This window comes from Panthera uncia, chromosome B1 (assembly GCF_023721935.1).
Source record: "Panthera uncia isolate 11264 chromosome B1, Puncia_PCG_1.0, whole genome shotgun sequence".
NCBI classification, from domain to species: domain Eukaryota; kingdom Metazoa; phylum Chordata; class Mammalia; order Carnivora; family Felidae; genus Panthera; species Panthera uncia.
The window spans coordinates 59830655-59848835 of NC_064811.1; the positions used below are offsets into that span (position 1 = coordinate 59830655).

General features: G+C 38.3%; 1 protein-coding gene across 1 annotated transcript in view; it reads right to left on the reverse strand.

The window, feature by feature from the left end:
• CDKL2 (cyclin dependent kinase like 2) overlaps window positions 1–6233 on the reverse strand; it is a 51940-nt gene extending 45707 nt beyond the window's left edge. The window contains exons 1-2 of the mRNA XM_049632082.1: window positions 5771–6233; window positions 3216–3415 (exon numbers count right to left, since the gene is read on the reverse strand). Coding sequence (XP_049488039.1) covers window positions 3216–3383 — 168 coding nt within the window. The 5' untranslated portion in view covers window positions 3384–3415; window positions 5771–6233. The remainder of the gene's footprint in view (window positions 1–3215; window positions 3416–5770) is intronic.
• Between the last annotated feature and the right edge of the window lie 11948 nt (window positions 6234–18181).

Consider the following 18181-nt stretch of genomic DNA (forward strand, 5'->3'; position numbering starts at 1 on the left):
TAAGTAGTAAAAGACTTCTTAAGCAGATAAAAGAAAGGAAAATATTAAAGGAACCATAAGGAAAATATTAAAACCATAAAGGAAAATATTAAAAATTTGACTACATTGAAATTAACAACTACTATTGAGTAAAAATAACATTAAGAGAGTGAAAAGAGAGCTTTTTAAGAGAATAATAAACATTAAACTTAGTGGTTAGGAATGCATATTTGGTAAATGTGGGGGAAAAAATCATGGCAGTGATGAACATGCACATCAGGATAGTGTTTACCTTAAAGGAGAGGGAGGGGCTAGTGACCAGGATAGTAAAAGAAAAGAGTTGTTGGCAGTGTTTTATTTCTTGACCTGGTGGTGGTTCTGAATGTTTGCTTCCTAACAATTCATTGAGCTATAATTATATTTTTGTGTATATCAACATATTGGCTAAATTTCAAAATAAAAAGTCACTTAAAATATAATATCCCAAATAAATGGCTCAGTGATGGAGATTAATCATACTGAGAAGAAAATTATTGAATCAAACGATGAACCAGAACGATCTATACAGAACAGTGCATAGAAAGACAGATGAAGAAAAAAAAAACAACAGATAATTCAGTGAGAAGATTTATGTTAACTGAAGTCCCAAAAACAGAGGATAAAGGGAATGAGTTGGAATAATAAGTGAGAATTTTCTGGAATTAATGAAAGAAATCATATCATAGATTCATAAAGACTCCAATCCCCAATGAAGCAAAATAAATTAAAAGATATCCAAACTAAAAAAAAAAAAAGAAAAAAAGAAAAAAGATACCCAAACTACATACAATATGGTGAAATTTCAGGAAAACAAGATCAAAGGAAAATTTTTAAGTAGCCAGAAAACAAAACTAACTTATGCTAATTAAAATCAGGATACTTGTGATCTGGATAGAGCAAGAAGGCAGTAGTGTTGGGAGAAGACATAGGGGGGCTTATGGAGTGATTGTAATGTTCTTTTTCTTTATTTACATGGTGGTAATATGGAGTTGTTCAATTTTAAAAAAATAGAGATGATTCTTATGAGATATACACTTTTCTATATTTTATGTCCACTTTATGTTATAAAAGGCTGAAAGGAAAAAAGATCTAGACATAAAAAACCAAACTTATAGGGGCACCTGGTTGGCTCACTTGGAGGAGTGTGTGACTCTTGATCTCAGGGTTGTGAATTCAAACCCCATGTTGAGTATAGGGATTACTTAAAAATAAAATCTAAAAACAAAACAAAACAAAAAACCTTATAAAAGAGCAGCAGTTGGGGAGCAGTTGGACTGACAGCTGACTTCTCAGGAGCCATAATAGATGCCAGAGGACAAAACAGTGTTATCTTCATTTTATTGAAAGAAAACACTTGCCAACCTAAAATTCCATACACAGCAAAAATATCTTTCAGGGATGACAGCAAAAAAGACACTTGCATGCAAACTAAAATTGAAATGTTTTGTCCACAGTAGATCCTCACAAAAGGAAATCCTAAATAATACACTACAAAAAGAAAAGAGATCCCAGATAAATGGCCAGGGATTCAGAAGAAAAGGAAGAACAAAGAAAGTTATAGGTAAACATAAACCTAAATGAACTCTAAAAAATAATTATGTCTTGTGACATTTAAAAATATGTGAGAGTTAATATATGACAATATTAGCATGCAAGATGGAAGGGAATAACCAGAGATAAGTATTGTGAGGATTTGTATTACCTGGAAGAAGAATACAAGTATTAGATAATGTTAGACTTCAACAAATATCTAAGATAACCACTAAAAAGTGAGAAACAAGATACAATTTTCAAAACTATTACAGGGAAATAAAGAAATGATGAATGTAATTAATCTAAAGAAAGAAAATAAAAAGAAATGTAAAACCAATAAGACAAATGGCACATATTAAGATGGTAAATTTATACTGAAATATATCAGAAATTACATTACATGTAAATAGACTAAATATTCCAATTAAAAGGCAGGGTTGTCAAACAGGATAAAAAGCAAAATGTGACCATATGATGTTTACAAAATACGCATCTAAACAAGAATTAAGATGAGATGCCTGGGTGGCCCAGTTGGTTAAGCATTCAACTTCGGCTCAGGTCATGATCTCATGGCTCCTGAGTTCGAGACCCACCGTCAGTCTCTGTGCTGACAGCTCAGAGCCTGGAGCCTGCTACAGGTTCTGTGTCTCCCTCTCTCTCTGCCCCTCCCCCCACTCACACTGTCTCTCTCTCTCTCTCTCTCTCTCTGTGTGATGAAAGTGTTTGCACAAATTATTTTTTCTAGGATTTATGTATAGTGGGAAAACCTGGAGAAAAAAAATTTTTAATGCCATTTACCCCCATCCCCTCCCTTCTGAGATGTCTTACCTGGCCTTGAACTTCATGTTATAGTATCGACCAAACTGTTGTACCTCCTAGGACATGTCCCATCACCTTTGCTGTTTCTGTTCCCTCCAACTGGGACAGCTCTTGTCAGCCATTGATATTAATATGAGCCAGGCAGAGTGTGCCTATATAAACATCCCCCAGTAAAAACCCTGGACACAGAGTCTACTGAATCTTCTTGGTAGATGGTATTTTACATGTGTTGTCTCCCATCCAAGTACTAACCAGGCCCGACCCTGCTTATCTTCCGAGATCAGATGAGATCGGGCACGTTCAGGGTGGTATGGCTGTAGACTACATGTGTTGTCAAAGCTCATTTTTGGAAAAAGTAAGTACATCCTGTGTGACTCCACTGAAAGAGGATTTTTGGAAACCTGTGACAAGTTTCCTCTGGAATTCACCCATGTGCATGTGCCTTTTCCTTTGCTGATTTTCCTTTATATCTTTTCACTGTAATAAATCAGAGCCATGAGATAGCCATGAGCTGCTATCTACTTAGTGCTCTGAGTCCTCCAGTTGAATCATGGAACCTGGAGTGGTCTTAGGACCCCAAACACAGATGATAGATAGATAGATAGATAGATAGATAGATAGACAGATACAGAAAGAAGCAGCAAATACTTTAAAAATCATATTTATATTCATGGGATAAATGAATATGCATAAATAACAATTTCATTTGTTTATTGCCAAAAAAGAAGAAACTTATATCTTAAAGTTTAGTATGGAAATGAATATAAAAACTGTAATTTTTTGTAAAAATATAACCCTGATCAAGAGACAACTTTTTTTTTAACTCAATACACATATTTACTCACCTTAAGTAACTTGATTTCTCGCATAGCAATTTTTTTAACCATTTTGTCATCATCGCTTTCTAAGAACTTCTTTATGGCCACGATTCTTCCAGTATCTTTATTCCGACACTTCATCACCATTCCATAGCTCCCTTCTCCAACCAATCCTAGATTCTCATATTTTTCCATTATTAATTCAAAACCAATAGGAATTCTTCCTGCTATGGAAACCAAAACATGGAGTTAATAATGTTGAGTATATTAATTTCTTCCACCTTCCCAGGAAATTAATTCTTCCCCACTTGTTTTCCATATTAGAGGAGTCACTGTGTCAATGGCTGTCCTGTGCTGTCTCACAATTTCTTACTGTTTCCACATCTAAGCTGTTTTCAGAATATTAACATACATTTCATAATAGACAAAGCAAATGGAATTGAAGCCATTAAATTTAAATTATTAGATGCCATGTTAATGAAATTCAATATATTTTTAATTCAGATAAAGCAATACTTGAACCATCATTCAAAACAATTATAGCTTACTTTAGAAAAACAATTCCTTTTCACTCAGAGGTGAAAAAGTACAAGCGAGTTTGGTTTTGTTTTTTTTTTTTAAGATTTTATTTACTATGTAATCTCCATGCCCAATGTGGGGTTTGAACTCACAACTCTGAGATCAAGAGTCACATGACCTACCAACTGAACAAGCCAGGCACTGCAATGAGTTTGCTTGTAGTGAAGATCAAATTTATTTTTTTTACATTAGGCTTAAAAAAGTGAAGTTGAAAATCTTTATGCATTTTCTATTCAATTGGGAAAAATATTTGTTCACAAAATGACCACTTACCAAATTAACACTAAGGAACTTTGATAAACTTTTTTTTTTTTTTAACTTTTCTTACCGTAGTAATTAAATTCCCATATTGAACTTACAAAATAACAACAATGGCATCACAGTACATAAGCAGATTGTTTAAAAATTAAATTTTGGTAGTACCACATACAATATCTCAAAAATACTTTTAATGATTACTCACTATAAGTATGATCATTTGAATTTTATGTTTAGAATTCTTTTACATCTCATTATATGACATTTTCTGGTTAATAGCAATCCTAATAATGATTGATGAAGGATCAGCAATTATTCCACTACATATTTTGGTATAGAAAAAAACTTTTCAGTTCAAACTCAGATTTTAATTTACAAGGTTTGATTGCCATGAAATATACAAGCTAAGAAAACAAATATAAAGTTAAATTTATTTTTTAAATCTGATTTTGAAATTAAATTCCAGAAGCAAAGAATAAAAAAGTATTGTTCTTAATCCCAATACGGTTCTAAAAGTTTTAGAAGAAAAAATAATCTTTCAGTAACTATATATTCAAGTGATGATTCATAACTGAATTTTTTTAACTTAATAATACAAAAATACTCATTTATAAAATGTGGAAAGAAAAAAAAACTCTCACTTATTTCATTAATTGTGTCCTCATGGCCATCTAAAACTAATTTACCCAGAGGGTGAATTGTGATGTTTTATTTGCTTCCCTATTAGTACACTGATAACAAAAAACAAAAGAAACACCCTCTTTGTTCTAGCAAACTGTGATAATCCAGTGTATATATTTTCAGCAGTTTACCTTAATAATTTAGGGTTATTATAGATAGATAGATAGATAGATAGATATAAAAAGCGTAGATATACATGGAAAACCAGAAGATTGATCTGCTGGGGAAAAAGATGAAAATAAATTCCAGTCAACACCAACTCCAATTATTTCACTATTTTACTACTAGCTTTGATAGTAGATTCTATAACCTGTTTAGAGAGCAGTGTCCCCAATGCTAACTTTTCACATATTTGACATATTAACTTCCATTTAACATCTATTAACTATTTTGAATATATTTTTAAATAAAACGTGTGTTTGGAAAAAAATTGTCAGTGTAATTCTCTCCCGCCTTGCCTGAATTTTTTTTTTCCTTCCATTAAGACAGCATGCTTTATTAAGGACTAGACTTTAGGTTTATCAAGCCAAGGACAAAAATAGCTGGACTCTATAACCTGGATCTTTTTAAACATTTTGCAGTTGGTGCCCTCAATATTTGAAAATGCAAAGTGAACAAAATTAAAATTACCTTAGGCATGTCTGAGATCTCCTGAAGCATATCACAAGCTAACATTAAGCGAGTTGACTACTCCAAGTTTATTCTGGAAACCAACCACACATTTAGTCACAGCACATTGAACACACCTGCTTTTCAAGCAGCACTGCCTCCAAATACCTTAAAAGTATCAGAGCTTAAAAAGCCTGTTTCCTGAAACAGTTACTCATAAACTATAGCTTTTCATGCCTTCTACGCCTGTGTGTAAGGGTGATACAAACTAAAATGATGCCTGGACAATTGGCAATGCGGTATTGCTGGATATGTGCCATATAAGCGTATGGTTTGAATCTCAACAATTTAGACAATAAAAATAGTGCGAATTATTTTGTTAAAGACAACCAGATTGAAATCTATCACAGATCAAAGAATGTGATAATAGAAGCTTTTAAAAGTACTATACTTACTGTTTCTTTAAAATCCTTTCGCATGGAAAGACCCAAAGGTTTTCAACCTGGAAACAAATTTGAGGTGAAATGCATCTCGCTCGCAGGTCTGAAAGATGCTGACTAGCAAACCAGCAAGTCCGGAGCTGTTATGATTTCTTCTGTGGACACAGTCACGGGTCCTAGGTGAATCAGGCAGGGAGGCAGATTGGCCTCAGCCTGCCGCAGGCTCACACTCAGGAGGACCACGGGCCGCATGCTGTCGTCGTCAAGGCAACGACCTCACTCTGCCCCAACCATAGGCTCAGCCTCCAGAAAGAGATACGGCCCAGGTCGGAATGCGTCCACGGCAGGCACCAATACGCCTGTTAAGGCCAGACTTGTAAGAAATTAGCTGGATGCACCGTCTGCCAGCTCGGAAGGTGCCCAGTCCCTGGAGTCTGTGAACCTGCGTGGCTCCAGCAAGCCCTGGGCAAAGGCGTTGGCCACAGAGCTGCAAGGGGGCGGGTTCTCCCCCGCCCGGCCCCGCCCGGAGTGCGCCAAGCCTCCCGTGTTCTGATTGGCTGGGCCCTGTCGTCATGAGCTACGATTGGCTTAGCGCCCACCACTCGCCCCTTCACCTGGGGCTCGGCCCAGGTTCAGTTCACTTAAGCGCAGACGCCAGCATCCACACATGCTTCAATTCTCAAATAGAGGGGGTGCACTTTTCTGCGATCCCGGTGCTCACGGAGAGGATAGAATGGGTGGTGGTTATGTAGAAAACGGAAGGCGGAGACAGGCACAGCTTCGCCGCTGGGGCGGTGAGCGGGCCCCGGGCCCCTGGCGCCCTCACCGGGGAAGGTTCAGGCCTGACCGCGGTTCGATGCTTCCTTTCCGGTCGGGGCAGTGGGACCAGGGTGGGCCAGGTAGGGGGTGAGGGTGACAGCCTAGGAGGTGATGATTAGTAGGTGAGGCAAGGTGACAGCACAACTGACGTTAGGAGGGACCTTGGGAAGGACACCCTGGGCACTGAAAGTGAGGGGATATGCTTTGGAGATAATGGAAAAGGGAGAAGGGACATGAATGAAAGAAGAGGAAAACGGCTCAGGCGGTCGGGGAACTAGAAGAGATGTACAATACTGGCGTGTGGCAGCCAAATAGAGGGCAGTTGGGGGTGAGACGTTTCAGGCACAGGCCGTGCCTTGCTTGAGGCTAGATCCATGACCAGGCAAAATTGGTAAGTCAGAATTACCCACAGGCTTAAGTCACATAAGAAACAGGGCATTCCTCATCTTCAAGTAATTTGGGGTTTAGGCCATACCCCTGCAGTGAAGAGGCCTTAAGCACACAGTTACTTTCATGTTAAATCATCAGAACTAAACATTTTATAATCGTCTTTGTTCTCTAGAACACCTTGATCCAGTGAAGAGAGTGTCCTGGAATAGAAGGTATTTGTACCCATAGTCAATATTGAGGTATGAATCCCTTCTTGTATACTAAGAAATAAATATTCTGATTTATAAATCATCTTTTGTGAGTTTGGGTAGCATGAATTAATCTGCCAGTGCTTGATCACCTTGGGCAAGCTGCTTAAAATCTACTTCTTGAACCTGTAATAATGAGGAGCAGACCTAGGACCTGGGTATGGAAAGAATACAATTCTTAGGTCAATCCAAGATGTCCTAATGTAGCAATTAGCTCTATCCTTAGTTGTGACCAAGTGGGGGGGGGGGAGTCATGTACCGATTTTGTTACCTCTATAGGCTATAACAGAATCTCACGAACTTCTGCTATATAAAGGGCAGACCCCCTTGCATAAAGTGGCAAATCGAAGTTTGTTGGGACTGAAGCTTGAGAACAAGAATACAAAAATATTTTACTTTTCCAACTTTACAAATATATTCAACAACATAAACATATAAAGGCCCCTCTAGGCAAGAGGTCCTGAAGCTTAAAAATAACACATTTATATCCCCAAGGGGATCAAAAGGATAAAAGACTAAAAATACTAGATTTGGTGAATAGACAATGCTTGAGAAAACAGTTTCAAAAAGAACTGAGTTTGAAAGCTAACTGTGAAGGACACATACAGTATTCAACAACTCTACATTTTGGATAAAGCCATCTGCAGGTAGCATTATGTACAAGCAGGGTTGGGTTATTGCTTATTTTTCTTTTTTATTAGGAAATGTCTGTAGGGAAAAAGAATGGAGAGAAGCTTTAAAGAGGCAAGAAAAGGAATAATGAAAAGCCAAGAACAGGTGTGAAGAGAAGGTAATAAAGTATGAAAAGGTCTTAACCTTGAAGAGACTTAGAGAAAAAAGAAAAAACTGAGAAAAGTGTAGGACAGATACATTAGCTGGCCTAGATCTTCTTAGTAAAAGAACATTTTTGCTGAAAAAGATAATGATTGAGGCTCAAGGATCTGAGAGCAGAAATACCTTGAAATAGGTAGTTACAAAAAAGTCATTTTGATATGACAAGAATACGAAATACTAAAATGTGCCCAGTTGACCCAGTTTCCCCCAGGGTGAAACTGACTCTTTTATAGGATTTTGCATCCCAGGGGCAAGAATTAAGAAAATAGGTGGCATACAAGCTAACTCTTAGAGAACTGGTAGTGCAAGGAGAATAAACAAAGGAGTTAAAAAATCAAGTATGATGGAGGGGAGCCTGGCTGGCTCAATCAGAAGAGAATGTGACTCTTGATCTTGGGTCATGAGTTCAAGTCCCATGTTGAGTGCAAAGCTTACTTAAAAATGTTGTTTTTTTAAAAATCAAGTACGATGGAGAACGAACCACTGAAATGGCTTGCCATGGGTCCCAGCTAGATAGGGAGACATATTATGACAGAATTTAGCTAATAAACTGATAATACAAAGGCACCCTAGGAGTGGCGGTCACATAGGCATGAAGTGTAATGGGAGTAAAACAGGAGAAAAAGTGATTATTAAAGCAATTTGTGAATTTAAGACCTTGGAAATGGCACAAGATGATGACAATCAGTTCTGAAGGGTGGGATGTTGGCTGTTCCTTGGGGTAGCTGAAGATTAATGAAAAATGTCGTTGGAATTGAGTTCAATTCCATGAGGTCACAGTATGAAAAATGATGAACTTTTTATGAAAAATCATAACATGAACTACTCAGGTGAGACACTAGAAGAGTTTGAGAAGGACATTTTAATCACTGAAGAAAGTGAAAATATTCTAAAAGAACTAAAGAAAAGAGTGTGGGAGTGCATGAGATTGTCAATGAGAGAGGAGAGCTTGAGATACGGCAAAGAAACAAAGGTTAAAAGAGACTAAGGACCATATGATCCAGCAATTCCATTCCTAGGTATATACCCAAGAAAAATGAAAACATATGTTCACACAAAAACTTTTACACAAATGTTTATAGCAGCGTTGATATTCATAATAGCCAAAAAGTGAAACTCAAATGTCCATCAACTGATGAGTGGATAAACCATGGTATATCCATACAATGGAATATTATTCAGCCATAAAAGGGATGAAGTACTGACACATGCTACAACTTGGATAAATCTTGAAAACATTATGCTAAGTCAAAGAAGCCTGACATGAAAAGCCATGTGTTGATTCCATTTGTGTAGTGTCCAGCATAGGCAAATCCATAGAAACAGAAAGTAGATTAGTAGTTACCAGGTACTGTGGGGGGGGGGGGGATGGGAATGAGGAGTGATTACTAGTGGGTATGGGTTTCTTTTTAGGGTGATGAGATAGTGGAATTATATAGTGGTCATGGATATACAACCTTGTGAATACACTAAAAACCATTGATCTGTACACTTTAAAAGCATGGATTTTATGTATGTGAGTTATATCTCAATACAAAAAATAGACTACAGGACAAGAAATACATGGCCTTCTAAGATATCTTTTTCTATAAATTTATGTATTTTATCTTACAGTAGCCCAACTCTTCCTCACATTAGTGATCATCCCTATTAAGTGACACTTGGCGACAGTCATTCTCTATATATCTTGACATCCCAAAACAATGTGCTTTAGTCAGTTTCTTGCCAAAACAAACAAAATACCTTTCACTTAGGTCCCATGAAATACTGATTTATCATAGGTTTTTGGCATCCCTTCGAATGAGTCACCAAGTGAACAGAAGGGCCATAAAACCTCAGACTACACAAAGTACTCTTTATTTCCAGTATTATTATAGAGCGTGCACTTGTGAATACATCCCACCATTCTATGAAGAAAATGGACTGACTTATTTTGAAGTTCTGGTTCTTTGATGGAAGGACACTTGCCAGAGAAGAGAAAATTCTGTTCTCAACCTAGTAGTTGATTCAATGACCTCATTACTGCATATAAAACTGATTAAGATGATGATCAGGTTTGAAAACCTAAAGTACAATTACCACTTACTTTGCCAAATTCAACATACATGTATATTACAGCAGTGTGAACCTGGAAATTCATTCCTCCAATGTGAAAAATATACATTGTTTGCACTGGCAACATGCCTCTTACAAAAACTCTCCCTTGATGTTCCATCTCCCTCTAGCCTCTACCCCATTCCTCCCTCTTTAATCTTTATAGCAAAACTACAGAAAAAGTCTATTTGGTTCTCTCTTTCTTGTTTTTTATTTTTAAGCAGGCTTCTCACCCAGCGTGGAGCCCCACTTGGGGCCTGAAATAAAGACCTGAGCTGAGATCAAGAGTCCAACTCTTAACCAACTGAGCCACCCAGGCACCCTGAGTCTATTTGCTTCCTTTTTTTTTTTTTTTAACGTTTATTTATTTTTGAGACAGAGAGAGACAGAGCATGAACGGGGGAGGGTCAGAGAGAGGGAGACACAGAATCTGAAACAGGCTCCAGGCTCTGAGCTGTCAGCACAGAGCCCGATGCGGGGCTCGAACCCACGGACCGTGAGATCATGACCCGAGCCGAAGTCAGCCGCTTAACCGACTGAGCCACCCAGGCGCCCCAGTCTATTTGCTTCTTACCTCTAGTTGTCTCTCGGGCTTTCATCCTTATCATTTCACTGAAATAGGTTTTCCTGAAAGTCACTATGGCCTACATCCTGCCAAGGCCATCTGTGGCAGAGATTACTATTCACAGTAAGCTGGTTCCTTTTCCTGTATGTATTATGGCTTACTTATTTTCTGCCATCTCCGTTGAGGTTGGGGTCATGTGACTTAATTCAAGCCAATGGAATAGGGGATTTCTACCATTCACAGTCTTGGTCCATAAAAATCTCCACTCAAGATCCTCCATATTCCTGTTCTCTTTCAGCTGGCTATAACAAAGATGACTACAGTGTGATCTTGAAGCCACACATTAAAGCTAGTAGAGCCTTCATTCACCTGTGTTCCTAAATGACTCCGTGGTGGAGAGCCAGACCAGTGGCCTCTTCACCACCACTCTCCTATTTTTTATATGAGGGGCAAAAAAGCTATTGTGTTTGTGCCATTAGACATTTTGGGGGTCTATTTATTAGAGCAGATAGCCCAGTTTAATTAATTCACTATCTTTATTGACCTGTCAGCAGCATTTGCTACAACTGCCTATTCTTTCCTTCTGAGATAAACTCTTGAAACATAGCTTTCCATGACACCAGTTCTTGCCATATTTTGTCTCCCTCAGTTTCCTTTGCAGGCTTCTCTTGTACTAGAACCCTAAATGTTGAGAGTATCTGAGGGCTCACTCCTCAGCCTCTTTTGTACACTCTCTTCCTAGATGATCTCATCTTATCCAATACCTGCAAAGACCTATATTGACCACTCACAGCACTGAGTTCTCCTCAGAATTCCAAAATCAAACCACCTGGCATTTCTTCCTGGATATCCAATTGACATAGGAAACCTAACATGGCTGAGAGAACTGTTGATTTTTCCCTCCACAATCTACTCCTGTTCCTTCCATATCTCAATAGAATACCTCTCTCCACTCAAGTTCCACCAAAATCCCAGGGATCATCCTTGAACATTATTTTTCCCTCACATTCAGAATCCAACCCATAATTAAGTCTTGTAGGTTCTATCTCCACAATACATCTTATTAGCTGATAATTTATCACCATCTTCACAACTGCAGCCCTCATCCAAACCACCATCACCATCACCTGACATCCCTTCCTGACAGGCTACACACTAATTCAGATCACATCCTTCCCTGTTCAGGTCCCTACAATCCCAGTACAAGAGTAAAATCCGAACTACAAAGGCCACCCACAATTTAACTCTTATCTCTTGATATCTGCTGTTATGTCCACGCTGGCCTTATTGCCCCTGAACACACCACGCTCCTTCCAAACACGGGGCCTGTGCATCTGTTCTTCCTTCTATTTGGAATGTCTCCTACCAGATCTTACCAATGTTGTCTTCCTTCATTTGGAGCCTCAAATGTACCTCTTCAGAGAGGCCTTTCATCACCACCCTCAGTAATGATTAAGGAACAGTCCATTTCCTGTCACCATGGCATTCTCCACTAGTTCTACCCTCTGTTAGCCATGTGATCTTGGAAAAATAGCTAACCCCCAGTGCCTGAATTAACTCTTGTGTAAAATAAACAGTACTCCTTCTCGTAGGATTACTGCTGGGACTAAAGGAGTTGTATTGTGCCCAGAACTTATCAGGAATGAAGTTACTTCCTTCCTTCTTTCTTTCTTTCCTTTCTTTCTAATGTTTATTTATCTTTGAGAGAGCGTGCCGCATGAATGCACAAGCAGGGGGAAGGGCAGAGAGAGAGGGAGACATAGAATCTGAAGCAAGAAAGCTCCAGGCTCTGAGCTGTCATCACAGAGCCCAATGTGGGGCTCCAACTCACAAACTGCAAGATCATGACCTGAGCCAAAGTCAAGTCAGACACTTAACTGACTGAGCCACCTAGGCACCCCTGAAATTACTTATTTCTATGTTTGTTGCTGCCCTCCCTCAAAAAATACAAGTTTCCAGAGGGTAGGCTGTACCCAGCTGGATTACTAACCAGCACCTAGGAAGATTTCTGGCACATAGTAAGATTCTGATATTCACTGACTTTTGTGTAAATCCTTCTCACTTCTGTCACACATTTGTTACTGCTTTGAAACATCACTCTAAGTCATTTGTTAAGTCATCATGCTTTGAAATGTCACTCACATCTGTTCTCTAAGTCGCTATCCTTATCACCAGTATGTGAGAATTTTTTTTACCTCTACAAGCTTTATAGTTCATCTCTTTAAAAACATTAAAAAAAAAAACTTCATAGGGTTATCAGATTTTAAAATATATGTAAAATCATAGGCCCTCAAAAAGTATTCCTTTTTCTCAGCTCAGAGACTCATAGTATTTAACGATTTGACTTCCCAATGACTTTTTATTAAGTAAACTCCACCCCCACCCCCTGACACGGGGCTCAAACTCAAGATCCGAGATCAAGTCACATGCTCTACCGACTGAACCAGCGAGGTGCCCCTGCAGATGTTTGACTTCTGTTCCAATTTTCTACTCTGCCTCATTACTTACTGCTGTGCTTCCTGAATGGAGTTCCTGATTAAGGGATCCTTAATTTTAGGATCCAACTAATGCTGGAGGCTGTGATTTTACAATTTGCTAAAATAAAACCAGGATAAAAATGCATTGCATTCAAAGTTTAAATTTCTGGTATTTAAAAACCCATTTTCTAAAATTAAATAACTTATCCTTTAAAGCAGATTGACGCTTGTGGCTAATGCAGTGTTTCAAATCATTTCATACTAGCATGACTGCAATATCCTGAGCTTCAGTCTCCTCGGCTGTAAAATAGTTAACGACATTTAACCTGGCTAAATATTAAATCAGAAACGTGGTTCATAGTATATCTTCAAATATTACAGAAAACTCGTTTTAGAAATAAAAATGGGTGTAAAGATATTTTACCAGTTGCACTATTTTATTTTTTTTTTAATTTTTTTTTTTCAACGTTTTTTATTTATTTTTGGGACAGAGAGAGACAGAGCATGAACGGGGGAGGGGCAGAGAGAGAGGGAGACACAGAATCGGAAACAGGCTCCAGGCTCCGAGCCATCAGCCCAGAGCCTGACGCGGGGCTCGAACTCACAGACCGCGAGATCGTGACCTGGCTGAAGTCGGACGCTTAACCGACTGCGCCACCCAGGCGCCCCAGTTGCACTATTTTAAAGCGTTAAGTGTCTTGTCTTTCATTAATATCTTCATGCTATCCAGAACTCAAGTCATTCTCAATTCATCAAAATACCTAAATTCAGCTGCCAAAAAATAAGCTAAATCTATTTCCCCTCCTCAGATAGAAGTCTTGAACTACAACAGCACATCAGTTTTCCTTCTTCCATTCTTGTCCTCCACCAATTCTTCACCTGTCATTATTCTATCACTCCCATACTTAATTTTCCTTAATGGCTTGCTGTAGTAATTAAAAAAAAAAAAATCAAATAAACTCCTTACCCTGGTTTAGGTGATCTAGTCCGTCTCTCTCCTATCCCACCTCTTACCATTCTGCCACCTCTCGACCCTACTTCACCTACCCCAGGCACTTACTACCTTCCATGCTTTTCCAATTTTACAGGCTTTGCATTAGCTGATCCTCTGGCTGGAGTGCTGGAATGGGTGATTGAGGAACACCATCCTAAAGCTGACACCCACTTGCTAATGTATTACCTTATCTTCATGCTTTGCCAAGTATTTACAACTATGTCTTCGCCATTATCAAGTAAATAAGCTCAGGGAGACCAGTGGACTTATTGACTCATGTAACTTCAACATCAAGAACAGGGCCTGGGGGTGCCTGGGTGACTCAGGTCACGATCTTGTGGTTTTTGAGTTTGAGCCCCGCATCGGGCTCTGTGCTAACAGCTCAGAGCCTGGAGCCTGTTTCAGATTCTCTGGTTCCTGCTCTCTGCCCTGACCCCTCTCATGCTCTCTCTCTCAAAGCCAAGTATTAAAAAAATAAATTAAAAACAAAAAACAAAAAACAGGGCCTGGTACAGAGCTGCTCAGTCAACACTTCATCAAATGTTAAATGGTTTGTCATTAAAACAACAGTATAATGGGGCGCCTAGGTGGCTCAGTCGGTTAAGTGTTCCACTCTTGATTTCGGTTCAGGTCATGATATCATGGTCATGAGATTGAGCCCGTCAGGCTCTGTGCCGAGTGTGGAACCCGCTTGGGATTTTCTCCCCTGCACCCCTCAAAGATAAAAGTAAACATCAAACAGAAAGCACACAAAAAAATGGTATAATAGATAGTATAAAGGAAAATAGTATAAAGGAAATGTCAAAGTATTTACAAGGACCATCTATGGATTAGACTGTGAGAGTTCATTCCTTTGGATTACATGTATTTTGTATAACGTGCACGTTTGTTTTTTTATATTGCGGTAAATATACATAAAATTGGCCATTTAGAACTTTTGAAATAAAAAGGCACAAGCCAAAATTTTACACAATTCTAGATAGCCTGACCTTTCCAAATCCAAGGTTTCACTAGCACTCCTCCTGCCTCCTTACCCAGAAAGCCTGTTTTTCACTTGTGTTCCACACACCATTTTATTTCTCCAGTTATGCAAGTGAGAAACTTAGAATTCTTCTTGGATACTACCCTCTCACCAAAACCTGGCCATTTTACCCAAGTCTTTCAAATTCTTTAGATTTCTAACACAGTACTTGAGTACACCTCAGTACAAGCTAGTACTACCAGTCTATTATCATATCTTTTGACTGAAATACTGGCAGTATCCATGACCTGATTTAATCCATTTGCCACAGAACTCCTTCAGTTTGTTTCCTATGTAGCTAGAGATCTTTCAAAATAAAATTATCTGCCCCTACTTGTTAAAATCTTCAACTTCTCATTGCTCTTAGCATTAAGACCAACCAAGGCCCTTTATGGTCCGCCCCCCCCCCCCACCTTCTTAAATATGCACCCACACACTTCTTACAGCCTGAAAAACTGATAGAAGGGAGACAGGGAAAGTTTTGAGAACAGATGAGACTTCAAATATTTCTATGGTAAACAGGTCAAAAAAATGAGATGTTCGTTATTAGAGAGCCAGGTATGCATCAATCATTTAGAGAAAACACATTGTTTTGGATTTTGGAATTTGGAATTTCCTAGGACTTCAATGAGGTACGTGGCAAAAAACGATTTAAAAAATGTGTCTGGGGGTGTGCCTGGGTGGCTCAGTTGGTTAAGTGTCTGACTTTGGCTCAGGTCATGATCTTACGGTTCAAACTGAGTTTGAGCCCTGCATCGGGCTCTGTGCTGACAGCTCAGCCTGGAACCTGCTTCAGATTCTGTCTCCCTCTCTCTCTGCCCCTCCCCCCGCTTACACTGTCTCTCTCTGAAAGATGTAAAAAAAAAAAAAAAGAAAGAAAAAAAATGTGTTTGGAACACAGAATAGGTTGACCGCAGAAATGCAATGAAGTCAAAAGTAGTAATTGCGGGGCACCTGGGTGGCTCAATCAGTTAAGTGTCCAACTCTTCATTTCGGCTTCAGGTCACAATATCATGTTTTGTGAGACCAAGCCCTGCATCAGTGCAGAGCCTACTTGGGATTCGCTCTCTCTGCCCCTCCCGTGCCCTCTCAAAAATAAACAAGTAACAACGAATACTTGCAGAGGACCCATTACACTGTTTTAGATACTTTAAAGACTACCTCACTGAGAATCCTCACAATCACCCACCCTACAAAAGCAGCACAGAACAGTGGAATTCCCAAAGCCCAGCTGTCTCCAAAGCTCTCCTATTTCTCTATATAGTAGCTACTAAATGGATAATCAACCGAAGCTGAAGTTGTGCCTGGCCTAAGGGAAACCACCCGAAGTTTTCCAGGAAAGAGAGTAAGTGCACAAGGGATTCAGAGGGGTTGTGAGGTGGTAAGATAAAGCACAGGAAACAAGAGCAGTTAAAGGAATATTATTGTCACAAAAGTGAAAACATTTTGGGTGCCCAGATGGCTCAGCTGGTTGAACGTCCGACTTTAGCTCAGGTCATGATCTCACAGTTCATGAGTTCAAGCCTCATGTTGGGCTTTGTGCTGACAGCTCAGAGCCTAGAGCCTACTTCGGATTCTGTGTCTTTCTCTCTCTTGCCCCACCACCTCTTGCTTTCTGTCTCTCTCTCAAAAATAAACTTAAAAAAAAAAAAAAGTGAAAGCATTTGAAATAGGCAGCCAACTTTATCAAAACTATTAGAAGGAAAAAAATCTGAGATCAAGGACAAAGAGATCAATTAATTTGGCAATAGAAGCATAGTAATCTTCCTGTGAACGTTTAATTCTGAATTTGCATTTATAGTATTTTGCCAGGTATTTGCTAATAATAAAAACTCTATTAATTCTGAAGCATATTAAACATATGTATACATACATAAACAGATTTGAAGATTTTAGTCTCTATTTGTCAAAAATACCCAGAAACTTTGTTAGGAATTATTTGGTTTAATGACATAAATTATTTTAAAAAATTACTCTCTGTATGAACCTACTGAAATCTTATCACAAAGGGAAATTTCTTTCATGATGTAATACTATTCATTTATCCAGTAATTTTAAAATAATTTAGAACTCTGGCATCAAATTAACCAAGGATCTACTACTAAATAATAGTCTTATGGAACAGAGAGAAAAAAAAAAGGGTCTTCATTCTTCTAGTTAAAATATAACGAGTCAGTTGTCCTAATTTAAAGGAAAAATATGAACATCCATCCACTAAGTTTTCTTTCACTTGCCACAGACTGTATCATCATATCATAACTGAAATGAAGCATCTTGTGTGGCTAAAATGTTCAAATATTTTCTTCCAATAAATCTTCTGGACCAAATGATAATTTTTTGCCTGAAATGTGGTTGTTTTCAATACAGCGTGGCATATATTTTTATCCCTTCTAAAAAATGTTTTTCCCCAGCTATAAAGTTAGATAGGTTATTACATTATAATTAAAATTTATAAAATCTTAAGTCTTACTTCCTTGAGAGTACTGAAATAATGACTTCGCTCCAGTACAAACTTGTGAAGACTGACTGAAGGAATCTTCATAAACAGTATCAGGAAAAATTCATTTATAACCATCCCTTTTAACAAAAGAAAAGTCTCAAGTTCTAAAATTACATATGCATTAGGACCTCATTTTTCATTTGAAATGTATACTTGTAAATATGACTAAAATAATTACTTTCCCTTTAATATTCTTCTAGAGCTTGACAAATTTGTTCCAATTTCTGACTTGGGTCTGTCCCTAACTTCAGATAACCTCAATCTTCCCATCCCTCTTTTCCTTTCCTTCTGAAATAGGAGGTAGCAATCCTTTGGAAAACTCAAGTTTTGGTTTTTCTTTATATAAATGTTTAGTAAGTAGTCTGCTTTAGATCGTTCGCACCTTCACTGAATTTAACTTAAATTAATAATTTAATATTCTTTAATTGTACACCAGTTAGCTAAGAGAAATGGGACAGATCTCTAACCATGTTCAAGTCTTACA